Here is a 22300-nt window from a genome sequence, read left to right on the forward strand (position 1 = left end):
CACTGCACCCATAGTGAGGAAGTAGAGAGGGGTCACTGCACCCATAGTCAGGAAGTAGAGAGGGGTCAGTGCACCCATAGTCAGGAAGTAGAGAGGGCCGAATGCTGCCACTCGGCTCACTCTCTCCTTTTTACTCAGCCCGAGACCCCCTGCTCATGGGCCGCACTTTCCCCATGCAGGGTGGGTCTTTCTGCCTCACTTAGCCTAATCTAGAAATGCCCTCGCGTGTTCTCATGGTGATTCTAGACCCTGCCAAGTTGACAAAGTTAGTCATGACATCACTTGTACACCGACAAAAGCGCGGTGATCCAGTGATGTACTTTATAAGTAGTTCTAGCATCTTCCAGGAAGAAAGAAGAACATGGAGAGACCAGGATGTTGGTTTCTTTCAGGCGTTAGTGTTGCCTGACTTCCTTTTGCCCCGTAGCCAGATTTGCTCAGTCTCCTAGTTCACTGCCGGGTCACAGCGGCCCTTCTGTTCTCCCTCCTGTCTCTGCACTGGCAGCTACAGCGGGGTCCCCTCACACCATCTGTCTTCTCAGTGCCTTGTGTGCCCAGGTTTTCCTTTAATTGTGTTCTCTTGTCCTGGGGTTGGTTGGTCCTCTGATCCCTCTGTCCTGTTCACCCCAGTGCACTTTGACTGAGCCTTACACACATCTTTCCCATGCTGTTGGTGCCCCTTAATCTTGTGTCACTCCAGAAGCATGAAAGCCAGGGCTCCTGAGAGGTGAAAAGTTCTTTTTGTCAGGCCTGGAGGAGGGAAGGTCAAGCCACAGCTTAGGGGACACCTCCTTGTGCAGATGTTTACCATGGGAAGGAGATGCCTGCTTCTGTCTCAGCTTTTGTCCTGATGCCTCGGGGGAGACCAGGGATGCTAGTCATCCATCAGGCACTGGGACGGGTGGTCATGTCAGGGAGAGGACTGTGTTTATTGGATTTTGTTTTGTCCTAAGGCCAGACAGGCTGATTCCTTGAAGTGTTCTGCTGGTACCAGCTGGGACTACATTAATCAGTTCTTTTTAGAGCATACTCAATGAGCTGATAGACATAAATGAAAGAGGATATTTGGCCAACTGGTCCAGACAGAAGTTTGCCAAGTTCTAACTCACACTAACAATGAGGGATAAGACACTCAGTATATACAGTGTTCTTCACTCACTGTCTGTCTCTGTCTTTCTCTCCCCCATCACCCACTTGTTTTGGCTTCTTAATGCAAGTGTTCACTCTGGTACCCGGGCTGGCCTTGAACTCTGGGAAATCCTTCTGACTCGGTTACTGGGGTTCTGGGGTTCCAGCTGTCACAGCTAGTTCTGTGTCTAGTCTCTGAGCCCTGACTTTCCAAGCCTCGGCTTATGTTGTAGAAACTTCTCGACAGTGTCTCCCCAATGAGATGGAAAGCGGAACTTCTTGGGTGAAATTTTAAATAATCACCCAGCATCTGGTAGCTGATTTATGGCCTCAGCCAGCTGTGTTTCATTAACAACTAACTTGCCTTTGTTACTGGGGAGCGAACCATTAGTATTCTAGGGAATGTGCTACTTTTAAAACCAGAAAAAATACTTACAGAAAGCACACTGGCCTTTCTCTCTTGGGGCATTTCATTCTTTAATTAAATGCTGGCTGAGGGCCCGGGATCCATTCTGTCTGTATAGTTCATGTTTGGTTCTGGGAGCCGCGACTTAACACAAGTCCCCTTCCCCGTCCTTATCCTGCAGGGCCAGACCAGTCATTACTGTGGATGTCTCCATCTTCCTGCCGGGCTCCATCAACATCACAGCACCTCAGTGTCATGATGGACAGCAGCCTGTGAACTGCCTGAACGTCACTGTGTGCTTCCGGTTCCGTGGCAAGAATGTACCAGGAGAAATCGGTAATGTGTCACAGTGTTGGGACTCAACAGTCTTAGTTGGTGTGAGGTGACAACCTGGGGCATGCTCCAAGTCCACTCTTACTTTACATCCCAGTTGGCTTCGCAGGCAGGGGTTCTCGGACTGGATACTCTGAGGCTCTTCCCTGCTCATTTACATATTTCAGATTTCACTCACCCTCCAGCTCTAGGACAAGTAACACACCGAGGGCCTCCTCCAGCATTCTTTCCCCAAATACATGAGGACCAGGCAGGAACTCACGGAGCGGGCGGGGCACACTGTGGGCTGCTGAGATGGAGTGCCTGAGCCTCCTCTGCATGCAGCACTCCATGCATTAACACAAGGAGATGATAGGAATCTGGAGCCCCACCCCCACCCCCACTAAGCTTGCGCCATTAACTAGGTGTAGGGGCACAGATGACTTTGGGATCTGGGTGTGAGGGTTTCCAGGGCTTAGATTTTTAAGAGCGTGGCATTACTCTGGCATCTCAGAGAATTTGGAAAAAACTCATATTCAGTTAATATTCTTATACAGTCCAGGGAGACAGTGCTGCCCACATGGGGATGGACCCTCCCAAATCACCCATCAATCAAGAACACTCTCTGTTAGACATGACCACGAGGCAAACTGATCTGGACCATGCCTCAGCTGAGGCTCCTTCCGATGACTCGAGGCTGTGGCAACTGGAGAGCTGTAGCTAACTATGGCCACTGGCGTGTGAGGATTGTGTGCACTTTAAGTGTGAAAAGCACTACTCTGGAGTTCACACTTATGCACAACTCCCAAGGCTGCAAAACCACACCCACATGTGTAGTTCCCTCCACTGCACTTCAGGCATCCCATCCTACACATCAACATGCCAACCCCCAGTTCTCTCATTGGCAAATTACCTCCGTCAACTGGATTGAACAAACTCCACAATTAAACCTTAGACTTATTTATAAAGATAAATTGCCACATTCGACATAGCCATATGACTAGTTGGGGAGGGAGGATTCATGCAAGTTTTAACTCTAGTCCATGAAAGAGACTCCTTTAAGGTCATATACGGCTATTGCTGGGGGTACATACTTATTTAGCTGCACTTTCTGACCACCGTTTTCTTTCTATCACCCTTGCTGGTGGAGACATCAGAGTCTTAATGAAAAAGGGTTTCTAGTCTGCTCATGATAGTTAGAATCAATTAGCAAACATCTCACAGGATGCTGTAAGCAATTATTATGTTGGAACAGGGGTGGAGGGATGGTCAAACCCAGGTCTTCTTGCCTGATAAATATATGGATACCACAGACCTATACCCCCAGCCCCGAATCGTAATTTTGTTACACATAAAAAGGATATACTAGCATTCTAGAAGAAATACAAGCAATAGTTCACGATGATCCTCATTCAGTAACCATTTATGTGCATCCACCTGTGCCATGCACCGGAAACTGCACTGCAGGCCTGTAGGGAGTTTCTGCTGCTATGCTCCTGGCGCAGTGCTGGACACCACTTTTATAGTCTTGATCCCTGTTCTGGAGAACGGGAAAATGAGTGGCATTTGGGACAGAGGAAGAACCGAGAAATGAGTTTAAGGACCAGAAGGCCCAGAGTGTAAGAAGGCCCAGAGTGTGAGACTTCAGGCTGCATGAGGAGATGGGGTGGAGCCCCTATGCTTTCTCAACCAGTGGCCCCTTCTGGGGCCACAGTCACACAACAGTGTTTCACAGACCACTAGGAAAAAAAACCTGAGCTTGACTGCGACCCTGAAGGGATTGAAAAGTTATGGAAAGGCAGGCTGTCAATGACAATGACATGCTTCTCGCAGGCAGTGAGGAGCCACCTGGGCAGCGGTCAGGGGTGGTTTGACCCCTGTGCATTCTCCACTCAGGTTCCTTCCTAGCCTCTGTCCCATGGGTTATTGAAGACAAATGTCCCTTTTTTTACTCTAGAGAGGCTAGAGATCTTTACCATTTAGCACTCAGGCTGGGGCTCAAGGTCTAGCTGAGTCTTGAAGAAAGTGTTTAATGTGTGCTCGCACGGAAGAACTAAGATTCAGGTGTGGAGGATGTTGATATTGATAGGGCAGGAGGAAAGGTTCCCTCACTAGTCGTTGTAAAGCACTGTCCTCCGGAACAACCACCTTCATTTCATCTGAACAGTGGGGACTACTCGAGGCCTTGAGATGGAGGGGTTGTTGTCTGTTCCCTCCTAGAAGGGAGAAGAAGAGTCAGTAGACTCACCTGAGACTCCAGCCATTTGCACCCACACCTCTCAGCCGCTTGTATGTCATTCACCCTAATTGCTCTTGGCCTCATGGTCTCTGGCATGCTGGTATAGCTGTGGAAGGTGGGGACCATGCAGCTATGGGGAAGTTGTCATCTATGCTAGAGTGACACTTTCCAGTGTGACTGTTCTGGGGTCACCCACACTCCTGCAAGAACCCTTCATTCATATTCTGTAAATTAGCCCAGTAATCCCACTGGTTCCCTGGTGGGAATTGGTTCTCTCTCCAAGTTGGACTTTAGGGGGATCACAGTTTGTTCTGGACTTTGCTTAGCCCTTGACCCCTCTCTATAGGGGGTAGGCGTTCATTTACATCTCTTTAGGGAACTAGTTCCATTCTTCTGTCACTTTCATGAAGATGAAGCACACCTCAATCAGAAATGGAGCCATCCGCCAGGGCTCCTGGTGGCTATCCATCAAGGTCAGCGAGGAGACTCTGGGTTCCATAGAGCTAGGAAGATGGTTTCTCCAGTCTCCAGACAGAGGAAGGATGAGGTGTCTCCAGGGCACAGGAGCCTCTACCCAGGATCATCTCCTAGGCCTCTGTATTCCTTGCCTCTTCGATTTCGGCAGTGGAGCCCTAGCGATCCCGGTGCTGTCTACAGACGGTGGCGCCTATCTGGAAAGGTCTTTTGGACACTCGATGTCTCTGTATTCTAGACTGTTTACCAACAGATGGCTGCATCTGTCTGGTGGGTCTTCAGTCAAATGACCTGTTTGGAGGATGGCTTTGGGAGCCAGAGCCGCTGTCTTGTCCCTTGGGCCGCTGCTTCTTGTCCTTGGAACCTGTCAGGCTTGGGCATGTACATCAACTGTCTTTTCAATCTTGCTTCAGCAATGGGACATCTAGCTCTCATTTAGTCACAGGAGCATCAAGGTCAGACTGTAGAGGGGCAATGGTGACTTCTTGGGAATACTATGGGAAATGGGGTGTCTATAAGGGGTGACTTTGCCTTGGCCCCTGTAATAAGTGAAATCCAATGAGGAAACAGATTGCTACAGTGTACATTTTGACAGGGTTTGACTCCTTGAAGGGACTGAGCAGGCCAGAGAGGAAGCAGTGATAACTGCAGAGGGGAGCTGCCATGGCTGGGACAGAGCCAATAGCTGGCCAGCTAGCTCCTCAGATCAGCTGCGTGGCATCTCCTTCAAGCTCTCTAGTTAGCCATGTACACTCAAACGGAACGAGAATTCTGAGGTAGAACACAGTGACCTGTGCTTTACTGAGCTTCCAGGTGGCCAGTCAAGGTTACACTCAGTTAACTCCTGCCTAGGGGTTATCAGAACCTAGAGTTTTCGGAAAGGACCCTGTGCAACTTCAACCCAAACCCTTAAACAGAGAGCACTGTGTGGAGCTACTCGCCCCTCTGAGAAAGTATGATGAGGGCTTTGGGTCATGGAGAAGAAACTAGGAAGTTGAATGATGACTGTTGGAGCCAGCTGCCATGAAAAGGAATGGTTGTTGGTAGATGAGTACACCAGGAGGAGCAAGGCCTTCTTTCCTCTCCAGCCCTGCAGGCTCCTCCCCGCCCCTTTCTCTCTCCCTCTTGTTATTGGCAGAACCTCACAGGGAGCTGTTGGCAAAACAGGTTTGTGGGATCCCAACCCCAGAGTCACACTAGAGTGGATGGTGGGCTTGGACCTGAGAACCAAGGGCTTCATAAACCACGAGAAGCATCCGGATTCATGGGGGATCTGAGGTATTAAGACCACGTCCCTACTCCAGAGAGCACTGGCTCTCAGAGGCCGCTCTCCGTGCTCACTCTGGACTCTGGAAGCATGGAGGTGGGAAAATGAGCCTCATCTATGTTATTTTGGGCTCTTGGATCAACAAAGCATGATGAAGCTCTGCCAGGCTCTGTGCTCAGCCCTGGGCACAGAGCACAGACTCACATTCTAGCGGGAGGGGTCTCCTCACTTGCCCTTCTAGACACGTGCCAAGTGGCATGCCGGCTGGCTTCCCACTCTGGCAGCGGGCAGCCTCACAAACGTGTTTATCCCATGTTTCACTAAGCAATTTCAAACAAGAATTCAGCTCATTCCAAAGAATATTCTTGGATGCTTCATCCCTGGCTGCCTGTGACTGCCTCCTGTCAGCCACAAAAGAGAATTGAGTGCTGTAACCAAGAGCGGCTTGCCCCTTACCCATAGGCTGTGTCTCTAGCTAGACCATAGGGTTGTCATAGATTTGCCCTAACATCAGATGAAAACTAGGAAGGGCTGAGCCCCATGAAGTTGCTTTTCCCACTTGCTAGTTCACGGATTGGAGCCAGAGGCTCAAGCATGCTATGAAAACCCTCGACCACTGGACTGTGTCCCCAGCCTGTGTTTTGCGCTCTGACCCTCTACCCTCACATTTTCCTGGCTTACAGACAACCTGACAAAGCTTTTCATGAGCAGAGGCCCTATCACTGCTTACAGACAAGCTGCAGATCCTAGCCCGAGGATGGCCCTCAGGTCATCCATAGGAATAGAGAAATATAGTTGGAAGCAGATACCTGGCATCCACAAACCTTTTTTTCTGAAGTTAGAGGTGGTGTATCTACTCTGGAGAGCTTTTGCATGAAGAGAATATTCTCAAAGCTTCTGGCCCCCTGGGGTGTAGGGATGGGAAAGGGAGAGCCTTGTCATGGAAGAAATGGGGTTACCTAAGAAACTAATTACTTCCAAGTAAATATCGCATTCTTTGGTGGAAGAGAGAGAGGATTAAGAAAAGCTAGCAAAATGGAAATGTCCCTCTCCTGGGATGCACTGAGGGAAGCTGAGTAAGGCTGGAAGAAGACGGCAAGTCGACTTTCACAGCTGAAACCGTGTTCTGACGGAGATTTGGGAATGAGTTGGTGTTGGCTGGGACAGACCAGAGCCCCAGTTGATTCAAGACAGCTGGTGCTCTCCCGGTCCCAGCCCATGTGGGGGGCCTTTGGAAACCAGCTCTGGGGCAAGGAGAGGAGGGACATGAGTGGGGACGGTCAGCTTTTCCACCACATGACATCATTCGACATGGCATAGATACAAACTGCCAGAACGAAGAACTTGATGTGTCATGTGCTGTGGGAACCGGCGCTAACCGGAACCAGCAGCTTTCGGGGCAGGGGCTTTGAGGGCTGGTTTGCATTAGGGGGTTGCTGCCGAGGCACCAGCCTACCCCAGGCAAGCTGATTGGCTCCAGCCTAGCATGCATGGGGCATTTGAGGGGGAGCTATTTAAAGCTCCCACTGGAGCAGAGGGCTTCAGAGCTGACTATTTCCTCTTCCTTCTGGCAGCTCCCAGGCCCTCCTCACTCAGGAGTTTCTTCATGGTGCATCTTGTCTGTTTCTAGACGTCTGATGTAGAGTCAACTTCCACTTACTTAAAGTGTCAAGATAAATTTCATACCTCGAAGGAGGCAGCTCTAGAGAGGAAATGATTACTTTTGGCGGTTGGATAACCAGGTCTGTCTGGACCAGGCACTTGAACATTGGAGATAAATCTGCTAGGTTAGGGGTTGGCACCCACATGCCCCACTTAGAGCAGAGCCCGTGTCTCATCCGTGGCTCTGCTGTTTGAACTGCAGCTTCCTCCGCCTCCGCAAGTCTCCAGCATCTTCGCTAGAGGCTGCCGTGATCCTTCGAGCAGTAGGTGCTTGCAGAGTTGCCAGCATAGCGTGGAAAGCCCAGATCATTCCCCTATTCTGACTTGCCCTGTGTTAATTTAAGATCTACCCCAACAGACTCCCATGACAAAGGTCTCAGGGCACACCTTGGCAGAGGCCCCGCAGTCCCAGCCTATAACTGTGACAGAATACTGGTGTAAGCAGGATTCTCCAGAGAAACAGACCAGGGAGATTAGAAATAGGGAGAATGAGAGTGTCAGGGGGGTGTGGGGTGAGCTGATAGGGTGATTTTAAGGGATTGGCTCATGGGACTGTGGGGCTGACAAGCCTGACTTGTGAATTAGGCAAAGACTCGGGGCTGAGCAGAAGCCGCAGTTTAGGACTGCAGGTAGGTGAGATGCAGTACTCCTTATTGGAATACAGAGAGATCTTAAGGGGTTTCTTCTCAAGATGTTCAACTAACACAGCCCACCCACCTTATAGAGTTTGTTTTGCTTCATTCAAAGTTTAATAATTTAATTGTCAAACTCATTTACAGAGGTATGCAGTTCAGTGCTTGACTGGGTACTGAGGTCCAACCAAGTTGGCACATAAATTAGCCATTCTAGCAAACCAAATAGGGGCTGTATGGCTAAGCATGTCACCACTGTGGGTCCATGAAACTCAGTCCTGCTGGGGAATCTTGTGCCTCCGTATGAGGTACCCTAAATGCAAAGAAACTGCTGTCCACTTGCTGGGTGCCGCTTGGAGTCCCGGCTTCTACCACGAACTGGAGAAGTACCTTAGTGGAGACAGGGAAATTGGAAAAAGTCAGGAGGATGTGTGTTGGAGTCTGCACTTTCCGCCCTGTCTTCCTTCCATTCTCTCTGGGCTCATCTGGCTGGATCACCAGGGTCTGCTGTCCCTCCCAGTTTCCTTTTCCTGGGGACATGGACAGCCCTCACTTGTCAGCCAGGAGGATGGCTGGACCATGAAGGTCTAGCCACAGCCTCTGACTTGTCCCAGCAGTGGCCATCTCCAGATGCAATCTTGCTACATACCATTGTGAAACTCGCTTCATTTAAGCATAACCTTTCATACTGTGGGGTTGTTGCTGCCTGAAGCCAATGGTTGATTGGCTTAGAGTTTGGCTCTGGACTTCGGTCTGTGCTTGGTTCTGCCACTTCTGCATTCAGAGAGTAAGAAGTTTCAGGTCAGGTGAGACTGAAAAATTACGTTCTCAGACTGTGTGGTAGGAGTAGCCAGACTAGACCTGGAGAAGTCTTGTCTCTGCCGAACGGAAGATGGCTAGACCTGGAGAAGTCTTGTCTCTGCTGAACGGAAGATGGCTCCTGAGCTGGGCTGAGTTTCTCCTTTTGAAGCCTCAGGTCCCTTTGTCTCAAGGGCTAACTGGCCTAGAGGTTTTTCTCAAGGCCTTGACAGTCAATACACACACTCCACTTGTAACATCTGCTTCTACCCAATGCCTCCTCTACTAAAGCACTTTCTCTAGATGTCCTTTTCTTAACAGTAGAATGATCTCCTGGGGTGATCCATGCCCTGTGTTCCTCCTGCTGACCCAGCTTTGCCTTAGAAACCAGCTGCTTGTGGGGATATGCAAGTTAGGGCATCATAGCCTTTGCTGGCTTGGAATCTGCCATCTGGGCATGATGGGGAAGCCACGATATGGCAGGGGCCCAGGGAAGCCATTAGATATAGCAAAGGTATGCCGAGGCGCAGCCCGGACAGCTGTCAAATCACCTTTCTCTCCCTGTTCAGACTTCACTGGGTGGCGGGTTTCTTTGATGTTGTTTAAGGACACAGTCATTCCTGTGAGTTGGCCTCACCCTACTCACACTGGCCAGGCATTGGCTTTCAGTGGCTCAGCTTCTGACAGATGGGTGTGTGGAGATGGCCTGGGGGATGGGAGGCTCGTTGGCCTCCTCACTGGTCAGCTATCTCCTCTGGTCATTTTAGAGGCAGACATTATTTGTCTACTATGAAAACTATACTTCCTGGAGCTAGAAAAAAAATGGCTCAGTGATCGGAGTCTCTAGAGGGTCCAAGTTTGGTTCCCAGTACCCAAGCAGGGCAGCTCACAGCCGCCTGCTCCTCCAGTTCCAGGAGATCTGATGCCCCTTGTAGCATCCTAGAGTGCTTGCCCCCATGTAGCATGCAACCATATACGCATACATAATACATTTTTTAAAAAGCTTTAAAAAATGCAATAAGCTCAGAACCCACAAAAGAGTTAAGAAATAAAATGGTTTTAGAGGGGCTGACCCCTGCAGCAGAGAACAACGCTGTAGATCTGCTGATGCGGAAGTTCGGTTACCTAGTAAAACCTACAGCTGGCTGTTTACCTAGACTGGGGGCAGGGTCTGCTGGGTTTCCCTGGCAGGCATTTAGCACCACAGTATCCTTCTTCCTTTTTATATTCTATTCTGTGTGCAGCCACTCTGCTGTCTGGCATTGTTCTCTCAGGAACAGGGGCTACGTTTTCAGAAGAAAAGCACTATGTAGGAGCCACTATGGCCAAAGTCCTGTTGGAAGGATGGGCACCCTGAGAGCAACGTCATCCTCAGCCTATATCTCAATTTCCAAGCATGAGGCTCCATGACAGTAGACTTTCTTTTTGTCTCTGTGTTGACTAATAGCTCATTCCATCATGGGTAACGCAGTCAGAGAAGGTTTGTTATTTGTGAGAGAGAAGGAATTGCTGCAGGCAGTTGATTCCTGTATCACATCATATGGCCGGATGAAAGTCGCTTTCATGATGTTAGTCCCTTCTGGTTACGTTTGACAGGCGTGCTGTGGTGCTGGCCTATCGGAACAGCACCCTGCATATTACAGAAGTAAACACTGACTGTGTCCAAATTGGCGGTTCTGTTGGCATCTCACAAACACACGAGGAGGTTTGAATAAGGATGAACCAGAAGTCTGATGTGCACAGAATCCCTGGGAAGACAGAGGCTGACCCAGGTCTTCCAGAGGCTGACTACAGGCTTCTAAGCAGATCTTGATGTGGGCTGCAGGGCAGTCTCCTGTGCTGTGTAAACTGTGGGTAGGATCTCCACAGAACTCTGGGGCTTGGAGCCTCAGCACTGTGTGTCCATCTCTGCTGACATCTTTGACCCTTATTTATTTATTTATTTATTTATTTATTTATTTATTTATTTATTGCCAGGTCTGAACTACAATCTGACAGCCGATGTGGCACAGAAGGAGAAGGGCCAGTTGCCCAGAGTCTATTTTGTGTTGCTGGGAGAGACTTCGGGGCAGGTCTCCGAGAGACTGCAGCTGACCCACATGGACGAGATGTGTCATCACTATGTGGTCCACGTCAAGGTCAGTCTCCTCTTTTTAGTCCTCCAATTCTGATCTCTACAGATGGCCATTTGGAAGCAGCATGAGCTCCTTTAGTTTCCTTATGTAGCCTCTGACTCCCACAGTTCTACTTCCCAATATGCATTTCTTCTTTTAATGTGAAAAGCTGACAGCCATCTTATTTAAGTTTAATGTCATCTGGAAACACTGTTGCATTGTGGAGGGATACACACCTGTCCTGGCTCGTGTGTGGAATCGGTTCTATTCTCCACCTCTAGGCAGTTTGGAGACTTGAACCCAGGTCATCAGGAGTGCTAGGGGAATGACACCCACTAAATCATCCCACTGGACCCCTTTACTTATTGTGCTGGCCTCAGCTTCCGAGAAGGGGTAGAGAATGCCAGGAGAGCAGTGACAGTCTCTGATGGGAGGTTTCCATATTCTCTGAGGCTTGGCAGTCACTTCAGAAGCCGTGCTCTGGGTCTTTGATTACATCACTCTGGATGCCCGTCTTCGTGGTCCACTGTATGACATAGTAACTCACAGTCAGAGATGTATTTGAAGACTGGTTGGGCCACATTTCTCTTGTTGATTACTTTCTATTTATTTTAGGAGTGCATGTTGTGGGTGTCTCTTCCCCTCTTCCAAATAAACTCCCAAATGTTTTTCTCTTCTTGAAATTATTTGCTGAATATATTTTCATGTAATTCAGGAAGCCAGGCTTTGGTGATAGAGGGGCTACTGTGCAAGGTGGGAGTCCTGGCCATGCTCACTGCTGCAGGATGGTCAGCCACTGACCAGTAGGCAGTCAGAGAGCAAAGGTGGACAGATCCATGGCCTGGGCAGTTGGTGCAAGACCTGTTGGTGTAGGGTTGTATCTCACAGACCTCGGTGTGGATACGTTGTGTGAGAACACTGTGTATGAGCCTCTGCCTCTCTAAAATACACATGCAACAGTCACCCTGAAAGTAGTATCAACATTGCCCAGAGCAGGGTGGCAATCCCAGAGGGCAGGGGATCAGGAGTTCAAATTCTACCCAGGCTACTTAGAGAGTTGTAGCTAAGTCTGGGCTTATAAGGGCAGACCCTGCCTCAGAGCAAAACAAAAGATAAACATTGCACAGTAACTGTAAAAACTTTGCATGGAGTCTGATGAAGCTTTCTGGGTTATTAGTCTTTGGTTGAGACATTTATAACTTCCAACATTCTACTTACATAAACATCAGTTTGTTTAGTTTGACATAATATTATTAGCTGTAGATACCTAGCAGATGGGAATCTGTAGATTGAAGCGTCTCCTCGTTGTTGCCTCGTTGGGGTGAGAGTCAGATAGTGACAGCTGCGTCTAGGCTGTGTGTAGACAATTGCTTCCATGTCTGGCCTAGAGCCCATGAGCTCATAGCCTGAAATGCTTTGCGATGGGGCTGGGCTCTGCCTTCTGCCAGATTCATGTCAGGGCTTGCCCAGGCCAGCTGCCCTTGACTTGGGCTGCTGGCCACTTAGAAAGCCACCCATGCTCTTGCTAAGCCTACCCTGCCCTTCTTGATCTTGGATTCCTTTGGTTTGTGAGTGAGGGTGTGGACTGCTCAGGAGAGGCTCGTGTGCAAACCTCAAGATGTATCAAATGGCTATGTTTGGCACTCGCTAAGGCGTGGGGCTTCCTTGCGCTAAGTCTGCGCCACAAATCTTTTCCTTTGAGGCTCTTCGCAACTTCTTGCTTTGGCTGAAAATTTCATAGCAGATGGTTCATACCAACCAGAAGTCATCACAGCTAGACAGCGCCACAGAGAACCTGCTGCCGGCCTTGGCTAAGTGCATTCGGGACCAGCAGTGGTGAAGAACAGGCTGGGGCAGAGCTGTCTCTATGGTGGTGTCTGAGGAAGGCTGCCCCGAGGCTTGGTCTGGCCCCTTCTGTTCTAAGCACTTACCAGGTTTAACAAATAGAAACATAAGACTTCCCATTGAATTTGGATTTTAGATAAACTGTTTGTTAATATGTATGCAATGTCCCCCTTTCTTAATGGCTTCTCTTTCTGAGGTATTGGTCACTATTGGTCTCTGAGGTCCAGTGGTATATATGGGGAAAAAAATCTAAAAATAATAGATGTTAAGTAACTTTTACCAGAGGATATTGTGGTTCCATTTTTAAATAGTTATTTCTTTGCCTAATTTATGAACTTTACATGAGTATTATATCATAGTTGGTGTTACTTGCAGGTTCATATAGCCACAGAATGACTAAGAACACATCCCTGTGTATAAGGGGGCTTAGCCTCACCCAGCTATTACGTGGCATGCTGTGGTGGTCACTGCTATTGATAGACTTAATGGTATTTAGAATCACCTATGGAGCGAGGCTCCAGGCACACCTGTGAGGGTTAGCCTAAACTGGGCAAACTGACGTGGGAAACCCCACCCTAAAATTGGGTGAGTCCATCCTCGAAGCTAGGGCCCTGCAGTTCATAAGAAAGGAAGAAGTGATCTGCGAACCAGCAGCCATGTCCTCTCTCTTTCTCTCAGCTTCCTGACTAGATGCAGTGTGATCCCCTTGCATCAAGCTCCCACCACCAGGATGTCCCCACCATGGCAGACCGTGAGCGAAAGAGACCCCTCTTGCTCTAAGATTGCTTGCTAGGTATCTTTGTCATAGTGAGATGTGGAGTAACTGACACTGATACTGGAGACCTCCAGAAAGTATTAGTTCGTTTTGAGACAGTGTTACTCTGTCACCACTCATAGTGAGATGTAGAGTAATTGACACCAGATACCTCCTGATACTGGATACCTCCTGATACTGGAGACCTCCAGAAAGTATTAGTTCGTTTTGAGACAGTGTTACTCTGTCGCCCATCATAGTGAGATGTAGAGTAACTGACACTGATACTGGAGACCTCCAGAAAGTATTAGTTCATTTTGAGACAGTGTTACTCTGTTGCCCAGGCTGGGTTGAAACTCACATGTCTCCCAGGTTTTCCTCAAACTTAGTCCTTCTGGCTCAGCCTCCCAATTGCCAGGATTTCAGGCATGAACAGCCACAACACTTATCTGAAAATTCACTTAGCCTGGCATCCCAATGGCGTGGCTAGTGAGGCCCATGTGTGACTTCCAGTGACCTCCACAACGGGGTTCTCAGTCAAAGCGTATGTAGCTGATCAGAGCAGAAACATGGCTGGTTAGGACAGTCTGCAGGCTGAGGATGGGCCTCCTGCGTATGGATATTTGGGGTTTTCCGGGAGAGAAAGCAGACCTGCTTTAGTGGATTGGTATCTTATAGTTACTGTTTGGCTAGTCTCATGCGGACAGATGAGGTGCTGGAATATACCAGAGAGAGACATAATTCCAAGAAATGCTCAAGGCAGCTAATAAGCTGTCTTCTACAGTAACTACCTGGACCCTAACAGAGGACCTAGGTGAATGATGGATTATCGAGTGAGAGGAAATGTTGATGAACTAGCTAGTTGTCCCCCATTGTGGCACAGCTGGCCTAGGACCTCACAGCCATAGCTCCTAGCTCGGTGGCTTACAGGGGTTGTGGGAAAACAGCTGGGGAGGCCGTGGCTTAAGTGAGGGTTGAGATAGGGCAGCAGGAATGGGGGAGGGGATGTGGCAGTGATTGCTTCACAGCCTGGGAGTATAGACTGGAATCTGAGAGTCAGGGCAGAAGGACCATGACATGGGGTCTCCACTGCACAGGCCTGGCGCTTGGCTCAGCAGACAAGCCATGGAAGATAAATGCAAATGTCCCATCTTATCACGCACCATATGGCCAGCAGACAGGCCGGCACTGGGGCCACGTGTGTTTTGTTTAGGCTATCTTTAGGCATTTTTCTTTCTGTCTTTAAGCCTGTGCAGTACTCTCTTGTTCTCTTTTCCGCTCTCTCCCTCCTAAGTTTTCGCTCCATATATGGTGATGGTCTCCACTGTGGAGTCCAGCTTGGACCAATACCTGCTCCTGAGTTAGCGATGTGGTACCTTGCTCTGCTCCTGAGGGGACTTCTGGGGAGGTTCATATATGGTGATAGCCTCCACTGTGGAGTCCAGCTTGGACCAATACCTGCTCCTGAGTTAGCGATGTGGTACCTTGCTCTGCTCCTGAAGGGACCTCTGGGGAGGTTCCACGTTTACAGCAAGACACATCCTCCCTTTGGGGCAGTGCTGATGCTGTTCCAGTGGCTTCCTTGATTGCTCCCCAGATGTCATGGACCCCACTTATCTTTCCCCCAAACCAGTCTAGCTTTGGAGGTAGCCCCTTCCCCTACTGTCCAAGTGGTTTGGAGATGTCACGGGTAAAACCCAGGGTACTTCTTCTTGGCTTCTGGGCTCACATGCACTCAGCCTCAGTTTATCTTTTTTGTCTTCTACTTGCATGACACAGATGCTCCGACTCAGCTGCCCCTTCTCTCTGAGCTACCTGACTGACTCCACACTTTTCCAGCTCAGCCCTTCAGCTCCTGCTGCTGTCTCGAGCCTTTCAGTGATGTTAGGTCCAGTTCTTGTGTCTTCATGGAGCCTTGCACCTCCTGCTTGCTCTTTGCATTCTTTCTGTCTTAAGGCTCCACCCCACATGTTTGATTTCATAATTTCTCTTTAACTCAGATGACTTTTAGCACTTTTGTACAATAAGAGGGGCAATGCCCTTCTGTAAACAGAAAACCAATCATTGCCCAACCCAGAAGGCAGCTGCAGAAAAACAAAACCCACTGAAGTCAGGACACGGTTGTGGAATTCTGGTCAGTTCCTCGTCTCCGCAGAGGCGTCTACCCACCCTGTGTGTTGAAAAGGGAAATTACAAGACTCAGAGAGAATTGAAAACATTAGAATACCGCAGTGGTGTGCTCCCCCGATGCTTCAGGAGGATGAACAGGGAGTTGGCCAGGGGGTAACTTTTTAAATTGATGGTCCTTTTATAGAGCCATGCCGAGTGTCACTGGCAACACATACATCAGCCCACATGGCAGCCTTCATCATATTCTGAGTGACATGACTCTTTCCTCCTCATCTGCTGAATGTCTAACTGTCCCTGAGGTGCAGTCTCTCCACAGGCCAGCCCCAGTCATGGTCCCAGCCCCTAAGGAAACTCCCTCATGTTCCTGTCTTCTGAAAATGGCTCCCCAGCAGACCCCTGCTTTGGGATAGTAGGCTCAGGATAAATACCTAGTACACCGAACCTTGTTGGAATGACTAACTGGGCTAGCTAGCACCCGGGATCACAAGGAGCTGTGGTTACAGAATAAGGCTCATATCTCCGAGAAACCAGAAAACAGTGTCAGGAGAAGGTGAACAGGAGGGCTTGGGGCAGGAACAGACGTCCTGTGACTACTGATACGATAGGTGGTGTCACCCAGGCCAGCGGTGACTGCTCCCCCTGTGACTACTTCTATGATAGGTGGTGTCACCCAGGCCAGCGCTGACTGCTCCCCCTTAAGCAGTACCCAGAGAAGTATGCCCTGACCTTGCATTAGATGGAGTGTGGGACAGGCCAGTGTGCAGCCTCCAGGAACCTGGATGCCACAGCAACCATGCTGAGTCAATCATGGGGATGGAGGGATCGTACAGTGAGGCCGGCCCCTCCCTTCCTCTTGTGGGGGTCAGAAATGCACCCATTCATCTGCACACACCACATACACACACTTACATACATACATATTCACACACTCTACACACACATACACACTCATATATACATACACACACTCATGTACATATATACACAGACATGCACACAAACACGCACACATGCACACATACATATACATACACTCACACTCATACTCTACACACACAGGCACACACATACACACTCACACAGCACTTTCACACTTACACATGCACATACACACAGGCTTATACGCATACTCACTCACACATACACACTCACACACAGTCACACACACTCTCTCACGTACTTGTTAAAAAGCCAATAGTCAAGGAAAGGACATAAAGTTGCGCTGAAAAACACTTACCTGAGAAATAAGAGAAAGGAAACCAGCAAAGGTCCCTTCCTTTCTGGAGAAATAATAGCTCAAAGCTGGCCATCTTGGTTATGCAGAGAGATGGCTGAAAATAGTTAAAGCTGTATGGTTTGGCAGATTTCAGACCTAGGGGCGTTAGAGAAACATAGTTAAGTTTTTGAAAACCATTCTAAGAAGCCTAGAAGGAAAGAATGTCTCTCAGCCTCTTCCATTCCTACAGCAAATGTTTTCAGTTTCTTAGGAGGTCCAGCAAAGCCTTGTTAATCTATTTAGAAAGCTGTGGTGCCTCCCGGAAGGTAGCAGGCTATACATGCATATGGAAAAGCTCCCTTGCCTCCCACTGCCTGGAACATGGACTCCAGTACCTCTGTCCTATGATGGAGTGACCTCCAGAAGCATTGTGTGAAGGCGCCAGATGCGGTAGGCTACCTGCTGTCTGTTCCCGTCTGTGTGACATTCTAGAAAAGCCCTCTTAATGAGCCCGACAGTGGATCGGGGGTTTCCGGAGGTCAAGGGTTTGGAGAGAGGTGGCAGTTACTAGCACCAAAGACAAATGAGACCTTCTGGGCTGAGGGATACATTTTAAGTCATGGCTGTGTGAGTAAATCCCGTTACTAAAGCTCATTGGCATGTAGATTGAAGTGCAGGGTTGGCATGTATAAATTATGCTTCAACCAAATGTAATTGATTTTGTCACAAATTAACAGCACAGAGGTGTCTTTGTGGCATGGGCTTTCTGGGTGAGCTTGGAGATTTGGTCCAATGTCATTCTGTTTGATTCCTTCCTCCTCTTCCACCTCCATGCCCACAATGTGTCCCTTCCATTAAATATGTCCCCAAGGTTCCATGTAGAGAGGGGACCTGTGACGCCTGTCGCGCTCCACTCCTGACAGTTCCCAGTTCTGCTTCGCTTTCCCAAGTTGTAACAAAATACTGACCGAAAGCAGCTTGGGAAGGGAAGGGCTTATGTGGCTTACAGGGTTCAGTCCATCACTGAGGAAAGTCAGGGGGGAACCCAGAGGCAGGAGCTGAAGCAGAAGCCATGGAGAGTCGCTATCCACTGACTTGCTTCCTGAGGCTTGCTCAACAGCCTTTCTTATCCAGCGCTGGTCTACTTGCCCAAGGCTGGCTCCGCCCACAGTGGGCTGGGCCCTCCCACATCAATCATTAATCAAGGAACAGGCCAGTCTGCTGAGGTGATCCTCCAAGATTCCCACTCTCTGGGTAATGTTGAGGTTTGAGTGAGTTTATGGACTAAGCAGTGACAAACCGCGTTATTTGAGTTTGCTTTATTCCGCTCAATACTCTCTCAAGCTCTTAACTGCCGGTACCCTCTCCCATCCCTATTGATTCATCTTTAAAAGTTTTTATTTTTTGCTTGTCTTTCTTTCTTCTGTTTTCATTCTTGTTTTTGTTTTGAGTCAAAGTCTCAGGTAGCCCAGGGTGTCTCGTAACCCACCACTGGGTGAGGAGTGCCCTGATCTTCCCGCCTCCACCTCTCAGGAGCTGAGATCACTGATGCACATGTTGTAATGCCTGGCTGTTTCCTTTTGTCTTGGCAAACATTTCCTCTTTTGGAAGAAGTGGAAATCTGGCCGGCAGCCAGGTTCTCTAGAACGTAACGCAGTGCATTTGGGGGAATAGGAGGTCTGATAAGACAGAAACTAGCATCAAGCCTTTGCTAGTTAACCTCCCTCTGGAAATGATTCTTAGGGGAAAAAAATCCACACCGTTCTGGGTGGCAGTCACAGGAAATCCACACCGTTCTGGGTGGCAGTCACAGGAGCGGCCAGCACAAACTGGGCATCTAGGATGTACCAGTCACTGCCCGTTACAACTTGTGAAGTATTCACCGCCATTATCTTCATTATAGCGGCTGGGAAATAAGGTGCAGGGGGAGTGAGGACCTGCCCAGAACTTCTGCCTGGCAACCCGGGAAGTCTCACTTCTTAGCCGTCATAGGGTGGCACCGCTTAGACAGATGACCAGTTCGAACTGATGGTCTCTCTCTGCTCCTCTCGTGTGGAGGAAAGCTAGAGAGAGTTGCCCATGGCTATAGAACTAGAAAGAGGCTTCCCTGCAGAGTTCCAGGAGCATCTCTTCTGAGTATGTGACACCAGAGGCAGTCTCTTGGGATGTCCTGCCTTCTAGAGCAATGGAAGGCTTCCGATGGTTACCAGAGGCTATTGGTTGTGGGGAGCTAACGTGAGTCCCCTGCTTGGTTTCCTGGTGAAGGATTTCACCATAGCAGCCGGATGACATTGCTACTGCTGGCATGGAAGACACGTGTGGTAGCGCATTCTTCTACAGCAGATCTGATACTTCTAAGCACCTTCAGGAGCAGGAACCGTGATAAATGCAGCAAAGTGATTAGAATGACTTCAGAGCATTTGAGACCCTCCTCTTAATATGAAGTTTAACTCACAGGTCTAGTTCATTTAACTCCTACTTAAGGTATGTGTTGGGCCCTGACCTGCAGAGTTCTTGGAAATGTAACAGTGGGGTCCTGCAAACTGACTGCTGCCGGCTCACTCCACTGACTGTGTGTTCATTAGGAAGTGGGACTGTCGGACTCACGCCTTACACGCAGCTGTTTATCCAAGTCATTCACCCTTGTTTCATTTGGCTTTGGCAATGGATAGGGGTATGAATCGCAGGTTCCGTGTAACTCGCACACCACAGCTACGTTTGTGTGCTGGGTTTAAAGGCAGTCTGTATTTTGTCTGAGTTTATTAGACTGTATCATATCCCCCCCCCCTTTTTTATGGAAACACCTTGATCTTACTCCTTACCCCTCATCCTATGTGTAGGGGGCAGGGTGAAGGGCTGTCCTGCAACCTTCTATGTGCTAAAGAAGCATAAATGGCTGAACATGGAGGGGTGGGAGAGGGGCCTGGTAGCAGGTAACCTCTTCTACTTAGACCTTGGAGAGTTCTTCAGTTCTCGAAGAGTGTGCTGTATCAGGGCAGTTCTTTCAGTCACCATCGCTGAGGTCATTGTATCAAGGGAGCTGAAACCGCGCCATATTTCCGATCTCTCTGTACCTGCCTGAGGCATCCTTTCTTCTCTGGCTTTTCAAGTGAGCTCACGCATGTGCCTCAGGGGCAACAGGCCTTTGCCCTTTGCCTAGAAGCTGGTCCCTCGTAGCCTCTAAAGGTTGCCTTGCCAACCTCTTATCCTCACAGATTCCAGGTCTGGGACGAGTCGTCTCTCTTCTCCCAGGTAGAGCTTTTTTGTCTTCTGAGACTTTGTCCAGCTCCAGGTGGACTTCCATACCTACACTGCCGTGTGGCTGAGTCCACAGCGGATGATTGCTGTAAGTGTTCTAAGAACAGGACCCTAACTAGAAGCTTTACTGATTGGGATAAAGAAGACCAGCATATTGAGGGCTAAAACAGGTTGACGTAAAATAAAATTCTAACAATGTAAATTCAGATTTTTTTATGTCTGCCTATATGGTTAAAGAAAATTGGTTACGCCGGGCGGTGGTGGTGCATGCCTTTAATCCCAGCACTTGGGAGGCAGAGGCAGGCAGATTTCTGAGTTTGAGGCCAGCCTGGTCTACAGAGTGAGTTCCAGGGCAGCCAGGGCTACACAGAGAAACCCTGTCTCGAAAAACAAAAACAAAAAAAAAAAAGAAAAAAGAAAAGAAAAGAAAAGAAAATTGGTTACTTTTAGTAAGTTTATTTAAATTAAATCCTCTTTAAAAAATTTGTTTATTTATTATATGTAAGTACACACTAGAAGAGGGTGGTTGCTGGGATTTGAACTCAGGACCTTTGGAAGAGCAGTCAGTGCTCTTAACTGCTGAGCCACTTCTCCAGCCCAAGTCCTCTCTTTTTAAAAAGGATTTATTTTTATTTTATGTGTATGACTGTTTTGCCTGCATAAACTATGTGCACCACGTGCCTGTAATACCTGCAGAGACCAGAAGAGGGCGGTGGATCCTCAGGAGCTGGAGTTAAAAGCCACTGTGTAGGTGCTAGGAACTGAACTTGGGTTCAGCAAGACTCTGCCAGTCCTCAGCCAGTGCTCTTAACTGCTGAGCTATCTGCCCAGCATGGTCATACCCTCTTTTCTCTGACTTTGGGGAAGTGCTTCAGACCCTTTAACAAAGGAGTCACTTTCTGAGAAAGCATTTGATTCATCTGAGGTTATATGAGCAGAGGGCTTAAAAATAGCCATGAAAATGCAGGATTAAAATTAATTAGGAACAAATCAAATCTTTGAGAAAGAGCTGTGAGCATGTTCTTCATCATCTCTCTTCCTCTCCCTCCTCCTCTTCTCCTTCTTCTCCCCATTCCCCCTCTTCTCCTTCCTCCCCCTCCTCCCCTCCTCTCCCTCCTCTCCTCTTCTCCCCCTTCTCTCTCCCCTTTCTCTCCCTTTTCCCCCTCCTCCCCCCTCTTCTCCCTCCTCCTCCTCCTCTCCCTCCTCTCTTCTTCTTCTCCTCTCCCCCTCTCCCTTCTCCCCTTTCTCCCCCTCCTCTCCCTCCCCTCCCTCCTCTCCCCCATTCTCTCTCCATGAGCACATATATACATGCACATGTGTGTTATATAAATATTTTTATTTTGAAGCATCACAATTGCATGAGGATGAGCACAGAGACATGGTAAGGGCCCCACTGAGGCATCTGCCTGCTAACCTTTGTCCTGCCTGGCTTCGCCTCTGCTCCTCCTTCAGACCCCTCTAGGGAGAGTTGCAGATAGATTGCTACCCTCTCCCTACAGATGTCAGGCACAGTTCCTAAGAACCTGATATTCTCTCCAGTAGCCATGCATACTACTGAAATCAGAAGATTAAATGCATATTACTGTTAGCTCAAACTTCTCCAGCTGTCTACATGTCCTCTGATGGGGGGAGGTAATCCTGGGGCCTGTGTCCTTTGGGTTGTCATGTCCCCTAGAAATAATTCCTTGTCTTTGGTCTTCTGGATCATGACAGTTTGGAAGAGAACAAGTCAACTCTTTCATAGAAGGTCTCTCTGTCTGGATCTGTCTGTCTAACAGATTCGGGTATACATACATACATATGTTGTAGCAATACCATGAACAATTATATCTTATATATCTACATACATACACAGCCAGTATCATGGAAGAATGTATTTTCACTCTGAATTCACTGTGGATTTCCACAGTTGGGTTTCTATTGCCCTAGGAGAGGACTGTCAGCATTTGATAGAAGCAATTACGTGTCTCTGCTGCCTGGACCAGAGGCATGTCCTCTGACGGGGGCCCTAGAAAGGTGATACATTGATTCCTAAGAAGGAATTCCAGGGTCTGATGTCTGTTCT

General features: G+C 48.7%; 1 protein-coding gene across 2 annotated transcripts in view; it reads left to right on the forward strand.

Annotated features, from left to right (window-relative positions):
* Itga9 (integrin subunit alpha 9) overlaps positions 1 to 22300 on the forward strand; it is a 312929-nt gene that overhangs the window by 87652 nt on the left and 202977 nt on the right. For both annotated transcript variants that reach the window (XM_031345861.1, XM_031345862.1), the window contains 2 exons: positions 1716 to 1870; positions 10896 to 11056. In XM_031345861.1, coding sequence (XP_031201721.1) covers positions 1716 to 1870; positions 10896 to 11056 — 316 coding nt within the window. The remainder of the gene's footprint in view (positions 1 to 1715; positions 1871 to 10895; positions 11057 to 22300) is intronic.

This window comes from Mastomys coucha, unplaced genomic scaffold, assembly GCF_008632895.1.
Source record: "Mastomys coucha isolate ucsf_1 unplaced genomic scaffold, UCSF_Mcou_1 pScaffold23, whole genome shotgun sequence".
Taxonomy (NCBI): Eukaryota; Metazoa; Chordata; class Mammalia; order Rodentia; family Muridae; genus Mastomys; species Mastomys coucha.